The following is a 17763-nucleotide window of genomic DNA, read 5'->3' on the forward strand; positions in this document are numbered from 1 at the left end:
CTCCACTTCCTGGGGCGTCGCAGATTGTATCGCGTGAGAGCCGCGGCCAATGAGGAGGCGGAAGTGACGGCCGCTCCCCAGTCCCCCGCAGCTGCTACGAGGCTGAAGCCGGAGTGGATTGCTCTTCTGGAGAAGCTGGTTCCTCACTTCCCAGGTATCACCGAGAGCTCAGGTGAGGCAGAGAGTGGTGTGAAAAAGCCGGCCATGCATCTCGGTGCTGATGGACACCCGGCTGCTCAGCCTCCTGCCTGGGCGGGGGAGGGGCGCGGCTCGGGCGAGGGTGTCCGCGCCGCGGAGGAAGCTTTGGCGCATGCGCCCCGGGAGGCGTTGAAGCCGGGACCACCTCAACTCTGCCCTCATCTGTCTCCGGGGGCGCAGGGAGTGGCGAGGGTACTTTTGGGAAGCGGCTGGCGTGCAGTTAAGGGTGAGGCCCCCTGGTTGTTTTGGCGGGTGCATGCCGGGGGATCAAGGAAATGGTTAGGTGATTTGAGGACAAGTCCCTGCTCACCATTCAGTTGAACTGAAAAAAAGCTTGTTGTTTGGGGAATGAAGTTCCCAGGATACCTGCACCATCTCCTTTCCCCCTTTCTGAATGCGGTGACCAGCACCACCTGCCCGCAGAGCAGCCCTTGTTAATCGTTTCTCCTCCCAGTTATCCAAGACTTGAATTCTGAGCTCAGCCTGTAAACCTCTAGGGATAAGCAACCGCTACGCCCCTGGCAAAGAACAGGATCTGACATGCAAGTCAGTGTTTAATGTCGAGTTTTCTGACTCATCTGGCCCCAGTCCTGAGTCACAGCCTTACGTTTTTCTCAGGAGGTAGAGAGTGTGAAATTCATTTGCTACATTTGAAATACGGCTCCTTTAAAATTTTATAAGTTACATTTTGGGTTTTTTTAAACCGGAAATACTTTTGAAACTTAACGATAATTTGAACAAAAGTTACGCACGTTCCTTCAACAGTTGACAAACATTTTTTGTGCATCTGCAGTGTTCTCAGCACTGCTAGCTCCAGGAATACAAGGTGAAATCGAGTATGCTTTTTTAAAATTTATTTATTTTTGGCTGCGTTTGATCTTCGTTGCTGCATGCAGGGTTTCTCTAGTCCCGGCGAGCGGGGGCTACTCTTCGTTGCGGAGCATGGACTTCTCACTGCGGTGGCTTCTCTTGTTGCGGAGCACGGGCTCTAGGCACGCAGGCTTCAGTAGTTGTAGCACGTGGGCTCCAGAGCGCAGGATCAGTAGTTGTGGCTCACGGGCTTAGTTGCTCCGAGGCGTGTGGGATCTTCCCGGACCAGGGATTCAACCCATGTCCCCTGCATTGGCAGGTGGATTCTTAACCACTGTGCCACCAGGGAAGTCCCCAGTATGCTTTTCAAAAGCTTCTTTTCATGTGTAGAAAAATGGAATCAGAGGCGAAGTTTGCAAGAAGACTATTTCTCTTCACTTCAACATTTATAGAGGGTCTGGTGGGCCAGGCTGCGTGTCGGAAGCTGGGTGAATAAGCTCACAAGTTTATTCAGATTTTTGAAAGTGCTTCAGTAGTGGTTGCAAATGTATCACATAACTAATTGAGATGCAACAGCCTCCTGCTTTGATAGGCAAATTATAAATTGAAATTCAGGGCTACCCATAAAACATTTGATTTTCTACTAGCAACAATAATACATTTCTTCTAAAATATGTAATTGAAATAGATAACAAGGACCTACTGTATAGCACAGGGAACTCTATTCAATATTCGTAGTAACTTAAATGGGAAAAGAATTTGAAGAAGGATACATGTATATGTATAAATGAATAACTTTGCTGTACACCTGAAATTAACATTATAAATCAACTATATGCCAATATAAAATAAATATGTAATTGAGAGAGATCTTCCTTTCTAATCTGAATTAGATTTTTTTTATATTCATTTATTTATTTATGGCTGTGTTAGGTCTTAGTAGTTGCGACATGCGGGATCTTTCGTTGTGGCATGCAGGCTCTTCACTGCAGCACAGTCTTCTCTCTAGTTGTGGCGCTCAGGCTCCAGAGCATGTGGGCTTTGTAGTGTGCGGCACACAGGCTGTCTAGTTGAGGCGTGTAGGCTCAGTAGTTGCGACTCGAGGGCTTAGTTGCCCCGCGGCATGTGGGATCTTAGTTCCTCGACCAGGGATCGAACCCACGTCCCCTGCACTGGGAGTTGGTTTCTTTACCACTGGACCACAAGGGAAGTCCCTAGATTCTATTTTTAAACTCTTATCTTACGTAGAGGATTGATGGAAAAATCAATATTCTTTTTAATATTTGTAGTGTTATATTGTTTGATCTCAAAGTTAAGAACACTGAGTGTCAGTAAATCAATACCAGTATCAATCTTTGTGGCCTCATAGACTTTATTAGGTAGTGGGAGAACAGGAATGGAAACTAAAGCTTAGGGAACATCAGGCAGAGTTCTTTACATAAGTTGTAATGAGCTCTCTTCAGAGTTAAACGAAAATCATTTAGGCAGAGATGAAAAATATGTCTTTTGCTCAACTCTGCTCTATGTTGAAGCAAAGTTTGGTGTGTATATGTGTGTGTAAAACCTCACTGCAGTTAAACTTTATCTTGTTCACAGGCATTTCTGCTTTTCTTCCCTTTTCCTTTGGTAAAGAACACTGTCAGTATACAGCACTAGGTTTAATTTCGTCATTCCTTTCTGGTCTGGCGATGGTCTTAAAGATTTGTCTTTGCTTTAGGGTAGTAAAACACAAACTAAATCAAAAGCACCTAAACTTTGGTCTAAATCGTTTTTGAGGAGTGTAACTATAATCCATTGAAAATTAAATTTTAAAACATTTAAATAAAAATTCTTAACATGACGTGCTTGGTTGTCAGCAGAACACTTTGTGGACTACAAATTATATACTTGCTAGCATTTTTGAAACTAAGAGAAAGCTGTCTTATTTATTTTTTTTTTTTTTTGCGGTACGCGGGCCTCTCACTGTTGTGGCCTCTCCCGTTGCGGAGCATAGGCTCCGGACGCGCAGGCTCAGCGGCCCTGGCTCATGGGCCCAGCCGCTCCGCGGCATGTGGGATCTTCCCTGACCAGGGCACGAACCTGTGTCCCCTGCGTCGGCAGGCGGACGCTCAATCACTGCGTCACCAGGGAAGCCCCTGTCTTATATTTTTTCTCTAACTTTGTAAACCTTCTCCCCAGCATCAAGGCTGAACTGTACCATTTAGAAGAATGGAAGCGAATGCATCTGTTGAAATGTTTTCAAAAGTCCTAGAGAATCAGTTGCTTCAGACCACCAAGCAAGTGGAAGAACATTTGGATTCGGAAATTCAGAAACTGGATCAGATGGATGAGGATGAGTTGGAACACCTCAAAGAAAAGAGACTCAAGGCACTGAGGAGAGCTCAGCAGCAGAAACAAGTAACCTCTCTGCCCTGCTTTCTGAAATTGCTCTAACAGTATGCTTCTAACAACTTACATATACCCGTGCTGCAGTAGTCACTTGTAGTTCTTAGGGTGGTTTGACCTCAAAGTACCTAATGCCATTAAAAATTTGCCCAGAAAAAAGATTCGTTTTAAAGACACATTCAGAATTAGCCTGACCAGTGTATTAACCACAGTCAAGTACAGGAAACACGTGCCCGGGATAATCTTCTGAGTTCAGATTTGTGTGGTTGAGGAGAGAGTGGATGAGGAAGAGCCCTGGGAGGAATAGGGGTCAGTGGGTTCCCTTTCAGGTGGAGTTATGAGAAAGCCTGTCATAACTTAGCTGTGCTCAAAGCAAATGCGTCATTAAGGAGTGTATTTGAGAGTAAACTCTTTATGGAAGCTTTACCAAAGAAATAAGGAGAAAAATATCAGGGCCTCCGGTAGGTCTCAGCTCAGTGTAAGCCAACATGAAATGCATAGATACCAAAACTGGTGACGCAGTCTCGGCTGTGTTAGTGTAAGCCCAGGGATGGCACTCCTGCCCCTTTCTAGTTGGACCACTTCTGGAAGACTGTTCAGAGGAGGACAGCCAGAAGACGAGGAAGTCTAGAAGTCATTTCATATGAGAAAGTCAAAAGCAAATGGAAATGTTCAATGTGAAGCAGGGAGGACATAGGCGATGTAGGATATTTGAAGGGCTGACGTGAAGGAGATTAGAATTTCTCTTTCTCATCTGAGGTCCAAGCTGCGATCCACAGCCCACTGTTCTGGATATACTGTGATTCAGTGTGAGAAGACTTTTCTAAGAACAGAGAGTACATATACAAATGCTTTTTAAGCACACCTGCCAGACACTGTTGTAGTTATTTTCACGTTGTCCATTCACAGTAACTCAATGAGAGAGTTGCTTTATGATCTCCACATTACAAATGAGGAAAGTGAGACTCAGAAAGGGCAGTGATTCAAGCCCATGCCTTCTGCCTGCAAGTCCAGTCCTCCCTTTTATTAAAACCAGCTCATGAGAAAGGAAACAAGCTTCCAGTTGAGGGGACCAGCTTCCTGCCACAGGAAAGGTTAAAGAAGCTGAAATGTCTGTCCGACATGGATGATAAGGGTTGATTTATTGATTTGGGGAGTTGGATTAGGTGACTTGTGGGATCTTTGTTTCTGGACACCACATGAAGACAAACACCTTTTTCTTCCCAGGACACTACCCATTGATGGCCAGTACAGAAGAGGTTTGCTGTCTCTGAGTTAGTCATCAAAAGCAAACAGGGCTCCCGAGCTTCAGAGCTGCAGTACCCACCCCCTCCCCAAAGACAGATTGGCTTTATCTCACAAGCATTATTTTTTAAAGCTATGTAGTAACTTAGATCAAATGCTTCTGACTTTAATAGTTTCAGTGCAAAGAAATTAAGTAGATGGTTACATTCTAAGTCTCTTTGTAGTCTAAATTTTTACTTTCGAAGTTCTAAGAAAACGTATGTTTTAAGTTACCAAGACAGATAATCATCGTAAATATGAGCCATGCTGTGGAGATAGTCACGGCCCACAGACTGTATTTGCATTGACACTAGCAACATAGGAAAGTACATCACCGAAAGGAATTCGTTTCTCTCTAAGATAAAGTCAGCTTGATTACAAAATATTATAGTGATTTGGACATAAAATATAAAGTGATATTGAAAGAGATATTTCAAATGTGTGATATTTTCCCTTTTCTCCAAATCAGGAATGGCTTTCAAAAGGACATGGGGAATACAGAGAAATCCCTAGTGAGAGAGACTTTTTTCAAGAAGTCAAGGAGAGTAAAAAAGTGGTTTGCCATTTCTACAGAGACTCCACATTGAGGTAATTTGTTTCCCTCAGTGACTGTTCTTGAACATGATGAGATTGTTGAATAGAGATACACTGACTTAATAGAGAAATTAAGAAAAATATAAAAGGAAGTAATTCCTAAGTTGTCTCTTTGTACTAGAATTATATTAAAGTTAAGCAATCATTAAAGATTAACTTAAAAACCAGTGTCATACAAAAGTACAAACTATAGAAGATCAGTATTTCCATAGAAATGGCTATTTCCTGAACTATATTTTCACTAGCTAATTTTTAAAACATCTTAGAAATGAACACTTTAATTTTTTTATCAATGCCAAAAGAATTCTACTTTTGTCCCTACTATTATGATACAGCCACAGTGTTGGAAATGGGGCCAACACCTAAACACCAGCTTTGAATTCAGTCACTTCTTCTCAACTTGCAATTCACCGGGAGACTGTGGCTTGACCAAGCCTTTCACCTGAAGCAGAGTTGCGGCACCAGGCATGGCTGGAAGGACAATGAAGTGATTTCTATTAGATGAACCCAGGTCTGCCAACCTCTCTTTGGAGGCAGATCCCTCAAAGTGAAAATAGCCCCAGAAGAGGTTACATCTTAAACCAGAGGACTCAAGCCTTTTTTTTTAGCCCCCAAATTTGAATACTTGCCAACATTTAAGTGTTGGCAAAAAAACTTTTAAATGTTGGCAACTAATCAGATTTTAGAATTTTTTTTTTAAGTATCAGATAACTTGATAACAGACCTAGAATTGTATGAAAGCAATTCACTGATGCCAAGTAGCCCCTGCCCCCCTTAGACACACACTCCAATGCAGAGTCTCTGTTATTCCCTGGGATCCCAGCCCTGCCCTCTTTTTGCATATCCATAGCCTGCCTGGCCCTTGTCTTTGCCTCATCACCCAACAATGTGGCTATTAGTTAACACCTTTCAGGGACTGATTGCCTGGGATTTATTGACTAAGAAAATAAAGATGAAAGAAAATAACTAAGATGATGAAATCTCCTATAAGGGAAAGTGGGAAAGGGATTAGGAAGGTAAATAGAAGATTGATATTATTTGTCCACTTATTTATTAGATGTCTCTGCCCACTAGATTGTTAGTTTTGTGAAGGCAGAGGGTTTGCCTTTGTGTCGTGTGGCCCACTGTGCTCTGGGTTCCTAGCCACAGAGCAGCATTGACTACACATAGTAGGTACTCAGTAAGTATACTTGATGGATTTATAAACAATGCAGCACCAGCAGTACTTACCTTAAAACAGAACTGAAAAGTCAAGATTGAAATGGGGTGATAGAGATATAGATAGGTAGATATCAAAGTTTCTAGCACATAGTAAGCTAGATACTTCGTGTTGTATAAAATCCTGGAGCATTCATAATCACCGTTTGAGGTAAGTACGTATAATTCCTGTGCTTCATGCGTGGACACCAAGACTTGGAGAGATTAAGTGACCTACCTAACGTCACTCAGCTACTAAATGATAAAAGAGGATTTGAACCCAGGTTTTAAGCCTAATGCTGTTTTAGCTACACCATAACTACTACTTCTGGATTTTTTAAAAAATGGATTAATTGACAAGTGGGACACAGACCTATTTAAAATAGATTCTGTATTACTCCAGTAAAACAATGGAGTTGATTTTTGTACAGATCTTCAAGAACGTATTTCTCAAAATGATTTGTCACTTGTTTGGAACTTCATTCAAAAACAGCTTATTCCCCTGCCATTTTCACTAAAATCCCATTGCTGCAGTACGTGGGTGATATGTAAAAAGAATCACTCAGAGGTGATGATGCATCAAGGTTATAAGAAACTCTGTGGACCCAAACCTAACTCAGGAAAAACTATACCAAGAAGTACCCAAAAAGCCTACTAGTAAAACCAGCTATGAAGCGTTTGGTGTCTTAGTCATCGAAAGCAGCAGTTCTCAAACTTTGCTGGGCATGAGAATCACTTGCATGTTTCTCAGCTCAACTCCTAGAGAATTTTGATTCATTTGCATATTTTAAAAGTTGACTGTAATAATCACCTCTGGGTAAGAACTACTGCTCAAAAGATTATTACAGTAGTCTTTCAGAAACACTAGAGGGTTGGCCAGTTTAAAATATAATTTAAAGAAAATATCGCTTTCCACTTTTCAGGTGGCTTAATAAAGGTTACTGCTGGTATTTTTCATACCATAATGACCATATTTGTAGCCCTTAACCTTGATATGCTTCTCACTAACAGAGTTGCACAGTTGGAAGGGTTCCTTCTCAGTGACACCATTCAGTCTTTCTTAGTGACTTCCGAATATGGCAACACATGTTCATTTCTAATTCTGAGAACTGTCTTCCCAGTTCTGTCAAGTTCAGATTTGTCACCTATGAGATGCCAGGAAACATGCATAAGGGAAATGACAATTTTTTATTCTTAACCATGAACATAACAACTTTGTGAACCACTTAAGGCATAAGTTGAATACTTCGTTTTTTATAAGTATCATTAAGGGAGATCTAACTTTCTAGAATATGATATCATGAGAGGTAGAAAAAGAGGTACCTAACCTATGAAATGGAAATGAGGTTATCTGATCGAAGCATAGGTTGGCTGCCAAATTATCAGATTCAGAAAAGCTAAAAACTTAGATGTGCCTTAATATTTATTTTGAAAAAGAAATCTGTTGTTTTTAGCTTTTGATTTTCTATGTGTTGTTATTTATAGGTGTAACATACTAGACAGACACTTGGTGATACTGTCCAAGAAACATCTTGAGACCAAATTTTTGAAGCTGAATGTGGAAAAAGCACCTTTCCTTTGTGAGAGACTGCATATCAAAGTCATTCCCACGCTAGCACTGGTGAAAGATGGAAAAACACAAGATTTTGTTGTTGGATTTTCCGACCTAGGAAATACAGATGACTTCACCACAGAAACTTTAGAATGGAGGCTGGGTTGTTCTGATATTCTCAATTACAGGTAACTTTTAGTAAACTATCAATTTATATTTATTCACATATCCAGTTGATTTTTTAGAGAATTTTTTTATGTTAACATTTATTTTATGGAACTAAGATCTTTAAGCTGAGATGTAGAAAAATTTTCACAAAGGAAAAGCATATTTCTTAAAGTGTACATTAGCACGATCTTACAGCAAAATCAGAGTTATAAATAAAATTGATCTTGGACCTTGGAGTCCATCTAACTATAAAAGTTTTCAAAGTTTCCAGATCCTATGGAATCTAATTCTCTGTTAATCTGGAAACCCAAATGACACTCCAGAAGAATTGACTCCTTCCTGATTTAAACGAGTTTAATCAAATTGATAATGACTTACATTAATCTTTGAAAGTAGATATTCCTGTATCACTTGTAGAATCTGATAAAACATATAAAATCTCATCTCTATGCTTAGCTTAAATTACTTACTCTGGGAAACAGTCTCAGAAAACCATCTGTTGATAAAATCCAACTTCCATTTTCCGCTTATCTCTTTGTCCACTTCTCTAGACAAATAATTTATCTAATTCCACAAATCAGAGCATATCATCTTATCTTTTGTGCCTGTTTTTGATTTGCAAAAATAACAGGTGAAATTTTCCAGTTATTCCAGTCAGAGTGCCTTTTGATAAGTAGAAAGCTCTCTCATCTTTTTACTTCCCTTCCTCCTTTATCTCTGAATCTCTCCTCCACATGCATAAATCATTCCTACATTGTAGTGATTGATTTTGGAGTTTTAGGTTTTATTTTCTTAATATTAAGTAAAATGTTAATATTAAATAAAATTATTTTGAAGTGATTTCAAACTTTAAATAAGTTGGAAACTAGTACAAAGAATTCTCGAATTCTTGTATATCATTGACCCGTGTCCCTCAGTTTTCAACATTTTATCTTTGCTTTATCGTTCTCTTTCTAGATATATATAAACTTTTTTTCAGAACCATTTGATTGGACGTTGTAGATATATTGTCCCTTTACTCCTAAATGTTTCTGTGTGCATTTCCTAAGAACAGGAACATTCTTATATAACCACAGTACAATTTATTAAAACACAAAATACATAGTTTACAGACCTTACTCAAATTCCACCATTGTCCCAATGTCCTCCATGCTGGAAAAATGGGTTCTGTGTACTTACTATGTATTTTTAGTTTCCATTAACCTGTAGCAACTTGTTCCCCTCCTTTGTTTTTCAATACTTTAACATTTTTGAAGAGTACAAGCTAGTTATTTTATAGAGCATATCCCAGTTTGTTTCAAAATTAGATTCAGATTCTGCGTGTTTTCCATAGGTGTATTATGGAAGTGATGTTGTATTCTTTCTTCTCAGTGTACCATATCAGGAGATATATGATGGTTTGTCTCATTGCTGGTGGTGATAACTGTGCACTGGTTAACCAGTTGTCCACCAAGCCAACTGGTGATTTAAGGAAGAACTTCTCCAGACCCCACATTAACTTACTTCTTCATGTATCTGTATTAGAATGGGCTGTGGATTCTTTTATTCAGTGGGTTATAGTCTGTCGCTGTTATTATTTACTTTGAAGCTCAGATTGCCTCAAATTTGGCCAATGAGAGCCTTTCATACTGGCTTCTGTGTCCTTTTGACACATCCCCATAATTCTTTGAGCACTTTCTTTCTGGTGCACGTAAGGTCTTTTAGGGGGCCTCGTGTTATACTCTCCATAGGAACCGGCTTTTTCTCCGAGACGCCATGGTTCCTTTCAGTGGCAAATGATATTTCAAAACCAAGATCTAGCTGCCAGGAATATTTCCAGATATTTTTGAAATATTTTTCAGGCGTCATGAAAAGAGTTCCATACTCTTTTCTATCTTTTCTTGATAGTTCATGATAGAACTCTTTTCTGAGTTCTATCATGGGTTAATGATAATGAATTCCATGAGTTTTGTTGATGTCTATAGAGATCTAAGCATTAAAAGATGTTAAATAGAATCAAACCAGTCATAACAGGCTATCAAAAATAGAGCATGGTTTTCCTGTGTCATTCTCAGGAAAGAATCTAATACAGATTCAGCATACCCAAAACAGATAAAAATAACCGATCTCCTTCTGTGCTTTTTCAGTCAGAAATTTTGTTGGTGCATCCCGTGAAATGTTAATCAGTAATTAATGATCAGAAAATAAAACGCTGATCTAAAGCATTTAGTAGTACATAGTAAGGTTTAAAACTACTAACAGTGTAAATAATATACCTCTTCCTTGACCCCAACATTTGAAAGAAAATTTTACTCTATTCCTTGTGTTACAGTGAGGATAGATTTTTGTGCAGTTTAGTATACCAGCTGTACTAAATCATACAGAATAAGTGTTTTTCAAATTTGCTTTCTTTTCAGTGGAAATTTAACGGAGCCACCATTTCAGAGCCAAAAGAAATTTGGAACAAACTTCACAAAGCTGGAAAAGAAAACTATTCGAGGAAAGAAATATGATTCTGACTCTGATGATGAATAATTCTTTGTAAATCGTCTCCTGACTTCAGAATTAGGTGTGTTTTCTAAATTCTGTTGATTTCAGTACATTCGTCTCCTCATGGTCACATTCTAGAATTTTATGCAGTTGCATCACATTGAAAAACATCTGTGATATTTTCTGTGTGGGGCTCGTGTTTAAGTTGAGGAAAACTTCTGAGTTATAAAATTATCTGAGTAGGGTCTGGATTCTCTATTTTTGAGATTGGTTTTATCACAATATGATTCTTACGTTTTTATACCATTCACAATTGTGTTTTTAATCTACTGGATTGGAAATAGAAATTCAGCACACTATTCCAGGACTAATTCTTACCTAGCATTATTTACTTTATAAAGAGGTCAAGTAACATTTACTGGTGTAACAGACTGCACTTGTAAATGATTAGAAACACTCTTTACTTCTGGAATATATTTAAAGAACTATTAAAGAACTGTATTCTGTATGCCGCATGGTGTTGTTGAGTCAACTGATGGCAACAGAAAGCTTTTTCAGGTTGTGAACATACTGCCTTATTTAAAGGGTCTTGATTGCTTATATTTTAAGACATGTATTAAACAAATCAAGAAGCACTTTCAAAATGGCAACATGAGGAGACGTACAGACCCCTCAGTGAAACAATCATAACTGGTAAATATTTTTTTAGAAATTAAAGTCTCTGGAAATTGTCATAAGAGCACACAGCAAACAGAAACATTTATCCAAGAAAATACTCAATCCTGGTAAGAATAGTGAGTCTCTGTGGTATTTGAACCATGACCCTTGCACCCTTCCTCCCCTCATCTCCCGGTCTTGGCCTACAATGTATCCCTAGGAGGAGCAGACTGCTAGCATCTCTCATTCCCCCAAGGTCTGTGTTGCAGAAGCTCTGTTGCAAGCAGCAATAGCAAAGAGGTCTGAGCCTTCCTTCCTCCACCCAGTCCCCACTTGTAGCACAGAATATCTACCCCAGGAATACTGTTTTCTAATCACTGTTGCCCTGGCGTACTCATAAACTAGAGCAATAGTGATTAGGGTGGAGGTTCTATGGAAGGAGAGGCAAGCAGAGAAGATCAGGGGCTGCCACCCACTGCTCTACTTACAGACTACTCCTAGCAAAGCCAGCTACTCTCCCCATCCCCAATGCTGGGGGAGTAGCACAGAGGTTCTGCCCAGTGGGAGAAGCAGGCTGTAAAAACAGCTTCCATAGCATTCCCTAAAGGGACTGACTTTATTTAGAACAGAGAGAAGTTGAAGCATAAGGATGCTGCTGCAGACAAAGGAGATTTCAGGTGGGGTTGGGGGTAAAGTAAGAGGAGCCTGGGATCTCCAGGTTAGCAAAACAAGCAGAAAGGAAGGCCAGTGAGAATTTCAACAGAGAATGAAAGAGGAAGTTCAGAGTAGCCCTACAGTTGGAACAAACCTCAACAACTACAAAAACCTAAATTCAATTAGATTGAACTGTGTGGCAATTTATGTCCCAGGACATTGTCAAATAATAGAGAGGTCCACCAGCAATTAGTGGATGTTAACAGCACAGCGTGATAACAGTGGAGACAGACAAACTAAAACTCTTGCAGGGACGGCAGGGAAAGAAACAGCAAGAGAGCCCTGCTAAAACTACTGTCCTTGGGGTTGAGGGGAGGTGTCAGCAACACTGCATATGCCCAGGCGACGTACTGTAACATCAGAGGCCATACAATTCAGGGTAAGTGGACTTAGCCAAAATGGTCCAGCTAAGTCACTAACCATATAAGCAAACAAGCCCTGGAGAAGGGAGTATGAGTCTCCAGAACTGCTGTATTATGTAAAATGTCCAGTTTTGAACCAAAAAAAAAAGATCTACAAATAAACAGGAAAGTGTGACTCATACATGGTGGGGAGAAAAGCAATAAAAAAAAATTTTTTTTTTAAATTGCCTTTGAGTGGGTACAGGTATTGGAAGCAGACAAAAACCTCAAAGCATCTCAATATATATACATACATACACACATACACATACTAAAACCATGCTGAAGGTAAAGGAAGGTATAATATTCCTTCAAAGAATATTAATGGAGATAGAAATTATTTTTAAAGAACCAAATGGAGATCTCTGGACTTAAAAAGTATAATAACTGCAATGAAAGATTCATTAGAGGGACTCAACAGTAGCTTTGCAGTAGAAAGCCAATGTGGGGATTAATCAATATAGATAATGCAGTCAGAAGAACAGGAAAAAGGAAAAAAAAAACAGCTTCAGAGAAATATGGAACATCAACATACATGTCATGGAAGTGCCACAAAGAGAGGAGAAACTAGTGAGTAGAAAAGTTACTAGAAGAAACAGTGCCTAAAAATCTCAAATATGATGAAAAGCATTAATCCAAGAAGGTCAGGTTCTGAAAATAAAAGGATCCACACCCGGACATACCAGAATAAAAATGTTTAAAGACAGAAGAATCTTGAAAACAGAAAGAAAAACCACTAATCATGTACAAGGAAACCACATTAACAGTTGACTTATTAGAAGCAATGAGGACCTAAGGCAGTGGAAGGACATGCCAGGTGCTAAAAGGAAAAAACTCAACCAAAGAGTTTATGTCTAACGAAACAGGCTTTCAGAAATGGAGGCAAAATGACACACAGATTTTAAGAACTCATTCCCAGGAAACCCACCTTACAAGAAATGCTAAATGATGTTTTTCTATCTGAAAGGAAGTGAGACCCCACAATTATTCACACACTTACCAAAAGTCAATGCCAATTAAAATGTAAGAAATTATAAAAGACTTTGTAACAACTTATTTTCCCTTCTTTCGGCTGATATAAAAGCAATTGTATAAAACAATATACATATATATATAATTGTGGTGTTGCACCTATAACATGGAAACGTATATTTGCATATAACACCATAAGCAGGTGGGAGCAAATATTTCATACTTCAATAATGAAACAACAGAAAGCTAACAAGAAATTGTGAATTAAAAGGTTAATTTAAAAAATCTAAAAATATATTCAGCTACTTTAAAACAAAATTATAGAAAGTATTATATGTTTAACATATAGTGATGCAATGTGTGTAACAAATGCTATACAGCTAAAGTAGATTCTGACAAGATGTATACTGTAAGTCCTAGGGTATCCATTAAGAAAATAATTCCCAAAATATACAGAAAAATATTATTAAAGAACATAAAATATTACACTAGAAAATATTCACTTAAACCAGAAAGAGGAGAACACAGGAACATAGAAGATGTAACGTATAGAAGACAAAAAGGTAAAAGGACATGTAAACCCAACCATATACATAGTAACAATACATGTGAGTGAATTATTACTCATGCCTAACAATGATTAGGCAAAGGTTGTCGGACTGGATAACAAAAACAAGACTCAACTATATTCTGTCCACAGGAGACACACTTTAAAATCCAAGGTAAAACTACAATGAAAAAGCTATACCATGCAAGCACCAGTCAGAGAACTGGAGTGACTAAACTAATAGACTTGAAAATAAAAGCTTATTACAGATAAAGAGGGTAGTAATTTTATGATAGAAAAGAACCTGTCGGGAAGCTATAACAGCGTAAACATCTCTGCACCTCACAACAGAACTCATGTTCTTGACAATTCTGTATTTTGCTGCAAGAATTCTGAAGCAGAACTTGATAGAATTGAGGGGAAAATAAGACTATTCAGCAATACTAGTCAGAGACATGACCCTGCCTCCCCTTTAAATAATGAATAGAAAAACTAGTTAGAAGATCCACAGGGAAATAAGACTTGAACAGCACTATAAACCAACTACTTAACACATCTATAGAACATTCACACAATAGACAATTCTCAAGATCACATGGAACATTCTCCAAGATAGACCATATGTCAGACCATAAAAAAGCCTCAATAAATTGAAAAAATATTAAAAGTCGTAAAAGGTATGTTCTCTGACCACAATGGAATGAAATAAAGACAAAACTGAGAAATTCAAAAATATGTAGAATTTAGTGAACTCTTAAATAACCAATGAGTCAAAGGGAAAGTTCACAAGATAAATTAGGAAATCCTTTGAGCTATATGAAAATAAAAATGCAACATACCAAAACTTATGGGCTGCCACTAAAGCACCAATTTTCAGGGAAATTAATAGTAAACACCTATATTAAGATAAAAAGATCTCAAGTCAATGATCTCCCACCTTAAAATACTGGTAAATGGGAAATTTATAGTAGCAAACACATTTTAAAAAGAGGGAGACTTCCAGTTTCTGGCCCAGCATGTAAGAAGCTTGGAAGTCACCATTCCATCCTAACAAGTAAAAAGCTGAACAAACTGAAAAATCAACAACTCTTCTTATATCCATAAGAGAAGTTAGGTCACAGGGAAAACCACTGTTCCTAAAATTAGACCAACAGATAATATAGAGAATTACAATTTACTGGAGCAGCAATCTCCTTGGGAACCAGTGCCAGGGTAGGGACACCTCGACTATAGTTTGATGAATTTCTGGAGGCTCAGTGTGGACAAGTCAGACTTAAAACCTCCAGGGGAACTCGTTCATCAGGGGAGGGGAGACCCTACACTTGTGAGTGTTATCTCCGGGATCTCTATCGGATTCTCAAAATGAATGTCAAAGAAAAATCCCGTCATGGTTCTGTCGGGGTGAAGGGAAAAGGAAGCATTTTGAAATATGCCAGAGCATTCTGTTCTCCTTAATAAGGTCTGGCCTTCAGACCAAAACCTAACTGCCCTGGGGAAGGGAAATACCCAACCCTAGTCCCGATTTACCATCCTGTCCCACCTAAGACGTGAGGAGAAAAAAAGCATGAGTGAAGTTCACCGTCCAGAAGCACAGGCTCACTAAAAGTCGGAGACATAATCATAGGAATAAAATGTTTTTGCTCCTCCCAAACCTTATCACAACACTACTAAAGCCTGTTTCCAACAGTTCCTCTTACCCAGTACATCATGCTCAGCTATCAAGAAAAAATTAAATGACAACAGTAAAAAAAAACAAAAAAACCCCCCACAATTTTAAGAGACAGAGCAAGCATAAAACCCAGACTCAGATATCACAGGGTGTCAGAATTATTAACTAGGATTTTTAAAACCATGATTATTATGTTAAGGGCTCTAATGGATAAAGTAGACCGCATACAAGAACAGGTGGGCAATGTAAGCAGAGATACCTAAAGTTTAGGAAAGAACAAAATAGATACTAGAGATCAAAAACACTGTAACACAGATAAAGAATACTTCTGATGGACTTATTAGTAGACTAGTAGACATGGATGAGGAAAGAATATCTGAGCTTAATGATATTGCAATAGAAACCCCCGAAACTGAAAAAGAGGGGAAAAAGCGGGGGGAGGGCTAAAAAAAATAAGCAGAAAATCCAAGAACTGTGGGACACCTATAAAAGGTGTAACATAAGCATGGTGGGAATACCAGAAGGAGAAAAGAGAAAGGAACGGAAGAAATATTTGAAACAATAATGACTGAAATTTTCCCAAAAATTGATATCAGATACCAAACCATGGATCCAGGAAATCTCAGAGAACACCAAGAAGGAAAAATGCCAGACAAAACAAAACACAGAAGCCTTCACTGAGGCCTATCATTTTCAAACTACAGAAAAATCAAAGAGAAAAAAATCCTGAAGGAAGCAGAAGGAAAAAATACCTTTCACTCTTCTGTAGGTAAGTTAAGAATTACAGACTTCTCCTCAGTAACCATGTGAACAAGAAGAGAATATAGTGAAATGAAAATGTTGGGAGAAAAAAGCCCACCAACCTAAAATGCTGTACCCTGGGGCATTACCCTTCAAAAGTGAAGGAGAGATAAAGGCCTTTTTGGACAAACAGAATTGAGGAAATATGTTGCCAGTAGACCTGCCTTGCAGTAAATGTTAAAAGTTCTTTAGAGTGAAAGAAAATAATGTAGGACGGAAAATTGGATCCAATAAGGAAAGAAGATCAGAGAAGAAATATGTAAAATAAAGACTTTTTTTCTTCATTGTTCTAAAGATGACAATTTCTTAATAAGAGCAATACCTTATTCGTCTATGTATGCTTGTGTGTGTACACACATATGCTTGTGTATGCTTATGTGTAAGTGAAATGAATGACAGCAATGATGCAAGGGATAGAAGAGAGAAATTAGGATTATTTTGTTATTATAAGGTATTTACAGTACCTGTGAAGCAGTACAGTGTTATTTGAAATTGGATTTGGGATTAGTTGTAAACGTATATTGCAAACTCTACAGCAAACTCTTAAAAAAAATAGTATAACTAATATGCTAGGAAAGAGAAAATGGAATCATAAAATGTTCAATTAAAGCCACAAATGACAGAAAAAATGTGGAAGACAAAAATAGGGACAAAGAAAAAGATAAATAGAAAAACAAATATTATTAACCCAACTATATCAATAGTCACTTTAAAGATTAGTGGTATACATATGCTGGTTAACAGAGATTGTAAGACTGGATTTTTACAAAAGACCCAACTGTGTTGTCTACAAGAAACCCACTTTAAATATAAAGACACATATAGATTAAATGTTAATCTTTAAAAAGATATACCATTCTAACACTGATCATAAAGAAACTGAGACTAGCTATATTAATTTCAGGCAGAGCTGACTTCAGAGCAAGGAAAGTTGTCAAAGATAAAAAGGAGGCTTACATAATCTAAGACATGACAATTTAATTTGCGTGTGCATTGAAACATCAGAATATGTGAGGCAAAAAATCAGACAGAACTGCAAGGAGAAATAAGTGAATCCACTATTATCATTGGTGACTTTAACACTCCTCTATCAGAAATGGAAAGATCCAGCAGGCAGAAAAATCAGTAAGGACAGTTGAACTCAACAGCACCATCAATCAATTAAGTATCATTGATATCTATAAACTACCTGATTGAACAACAGCAGATTACACAGTCTTCTCACATGGAACATTCACCAAGATAGAACACATTCTGGGCCATAAAATACACCTTAACAAATTTAAAAAGTAGAGATCATATACATGTCTGTTCTCAGACTACAGTGGAATCAAACTAGAAATCA

At 38.3% G+C, this 17763-nt stretch overlaps 2 protein-coding genes across 4 annotated transcripts in view; one reads left to right on the top strand and one right to left on the bottom strand.

Annotated features, from left to right (window-relative positions):
* EIF5B (eukaryotic translation initiation factor 5B) overlaps window positions 1–17763 on the bottom strand; it is a 136656-nt gene that overhangs the window by 67962 nt on the left and 50931 nt on the right. The window lies entirely within an intron of this gene.
* TXNDC9 (thioredoxin domain containing 9) lies at window positions 55–17047 on the top strand. Of its 3 annotated transcripts, XM_029232786.1 has the most exons (6): window positions 59–172; window positions 3187–3405; window positions 5147–5265; window positions 7954–8208; window positions 10585–10736; window positions 16214–17047. In XM_029232786.1, exons 2-5 carry the CDS (start codon window positions 3217–3219, stop codon window positions 10700–10702), a joined length of 681 nt encoding a protein of 226 aa, XP_029088619.1. In that variant the 5' UTR covers window positions 59–172; window positions 3187–3216; the 3' UTR covers window positions 10703–10736; window positions 16214–17047. The 3 variants fall into 3 exon arrangements, with proteins under 3 accessions (XP_029088618.1, XP_029088621.1, XP_029088619.1); XM_029232785.1 differs by lacking the exon at window positions 16214–17047 and having other exon boundaries at window positions 55–172; window positions 10585–12985; XM_029232788.1 differs by lacking the exon at window positions 16214–17047 and having other exon boundaries at window positions 58–154; window positions 10585–13021.

This window comes from Monodon monoceros, unplaced genomic scaffold (assembly GCF_005190385.1).
Source record: "Monodon monoceros isolate NGI ecotype Baffin Bay Population unplaced genomic scaffold, NGI_Narwhal_1 Super_Scaffold_19, whole genome shotgun sequence".
In the NCBI taxonomy this organism is placed as follows: Eukaryota; Metazoa; Chordata; class Mammalia; order Artiodactyla; family Monodontidae; genus Monodon; species Monodon monoceros.

Excerpts from the sequence above, each read along its gene's own strand:
- TXNDC9 (XM_029232785.1), top strand. The coding sequence starts at position 3,217 with ATGGAAGCGAATGCATCTGTTGAAATGTTTTCAAAAGTCCTAGAGAAT. Across the intron at positions 5,266-7,953 it reads TACAGAGACTCCACATTGAG|GTGTAACATACTAGACAGAC; the intron begins GTAATTTGTTTC and ends TGTTATTTATAG. Across the intron at positions 8,209-10,584 it reads TCTGATATTCTCAATTACAG|TGGAAATTTAACGGAGCCAC; the intron begins GTAACTTTTAGT and ends CTTTCTTTTCAG.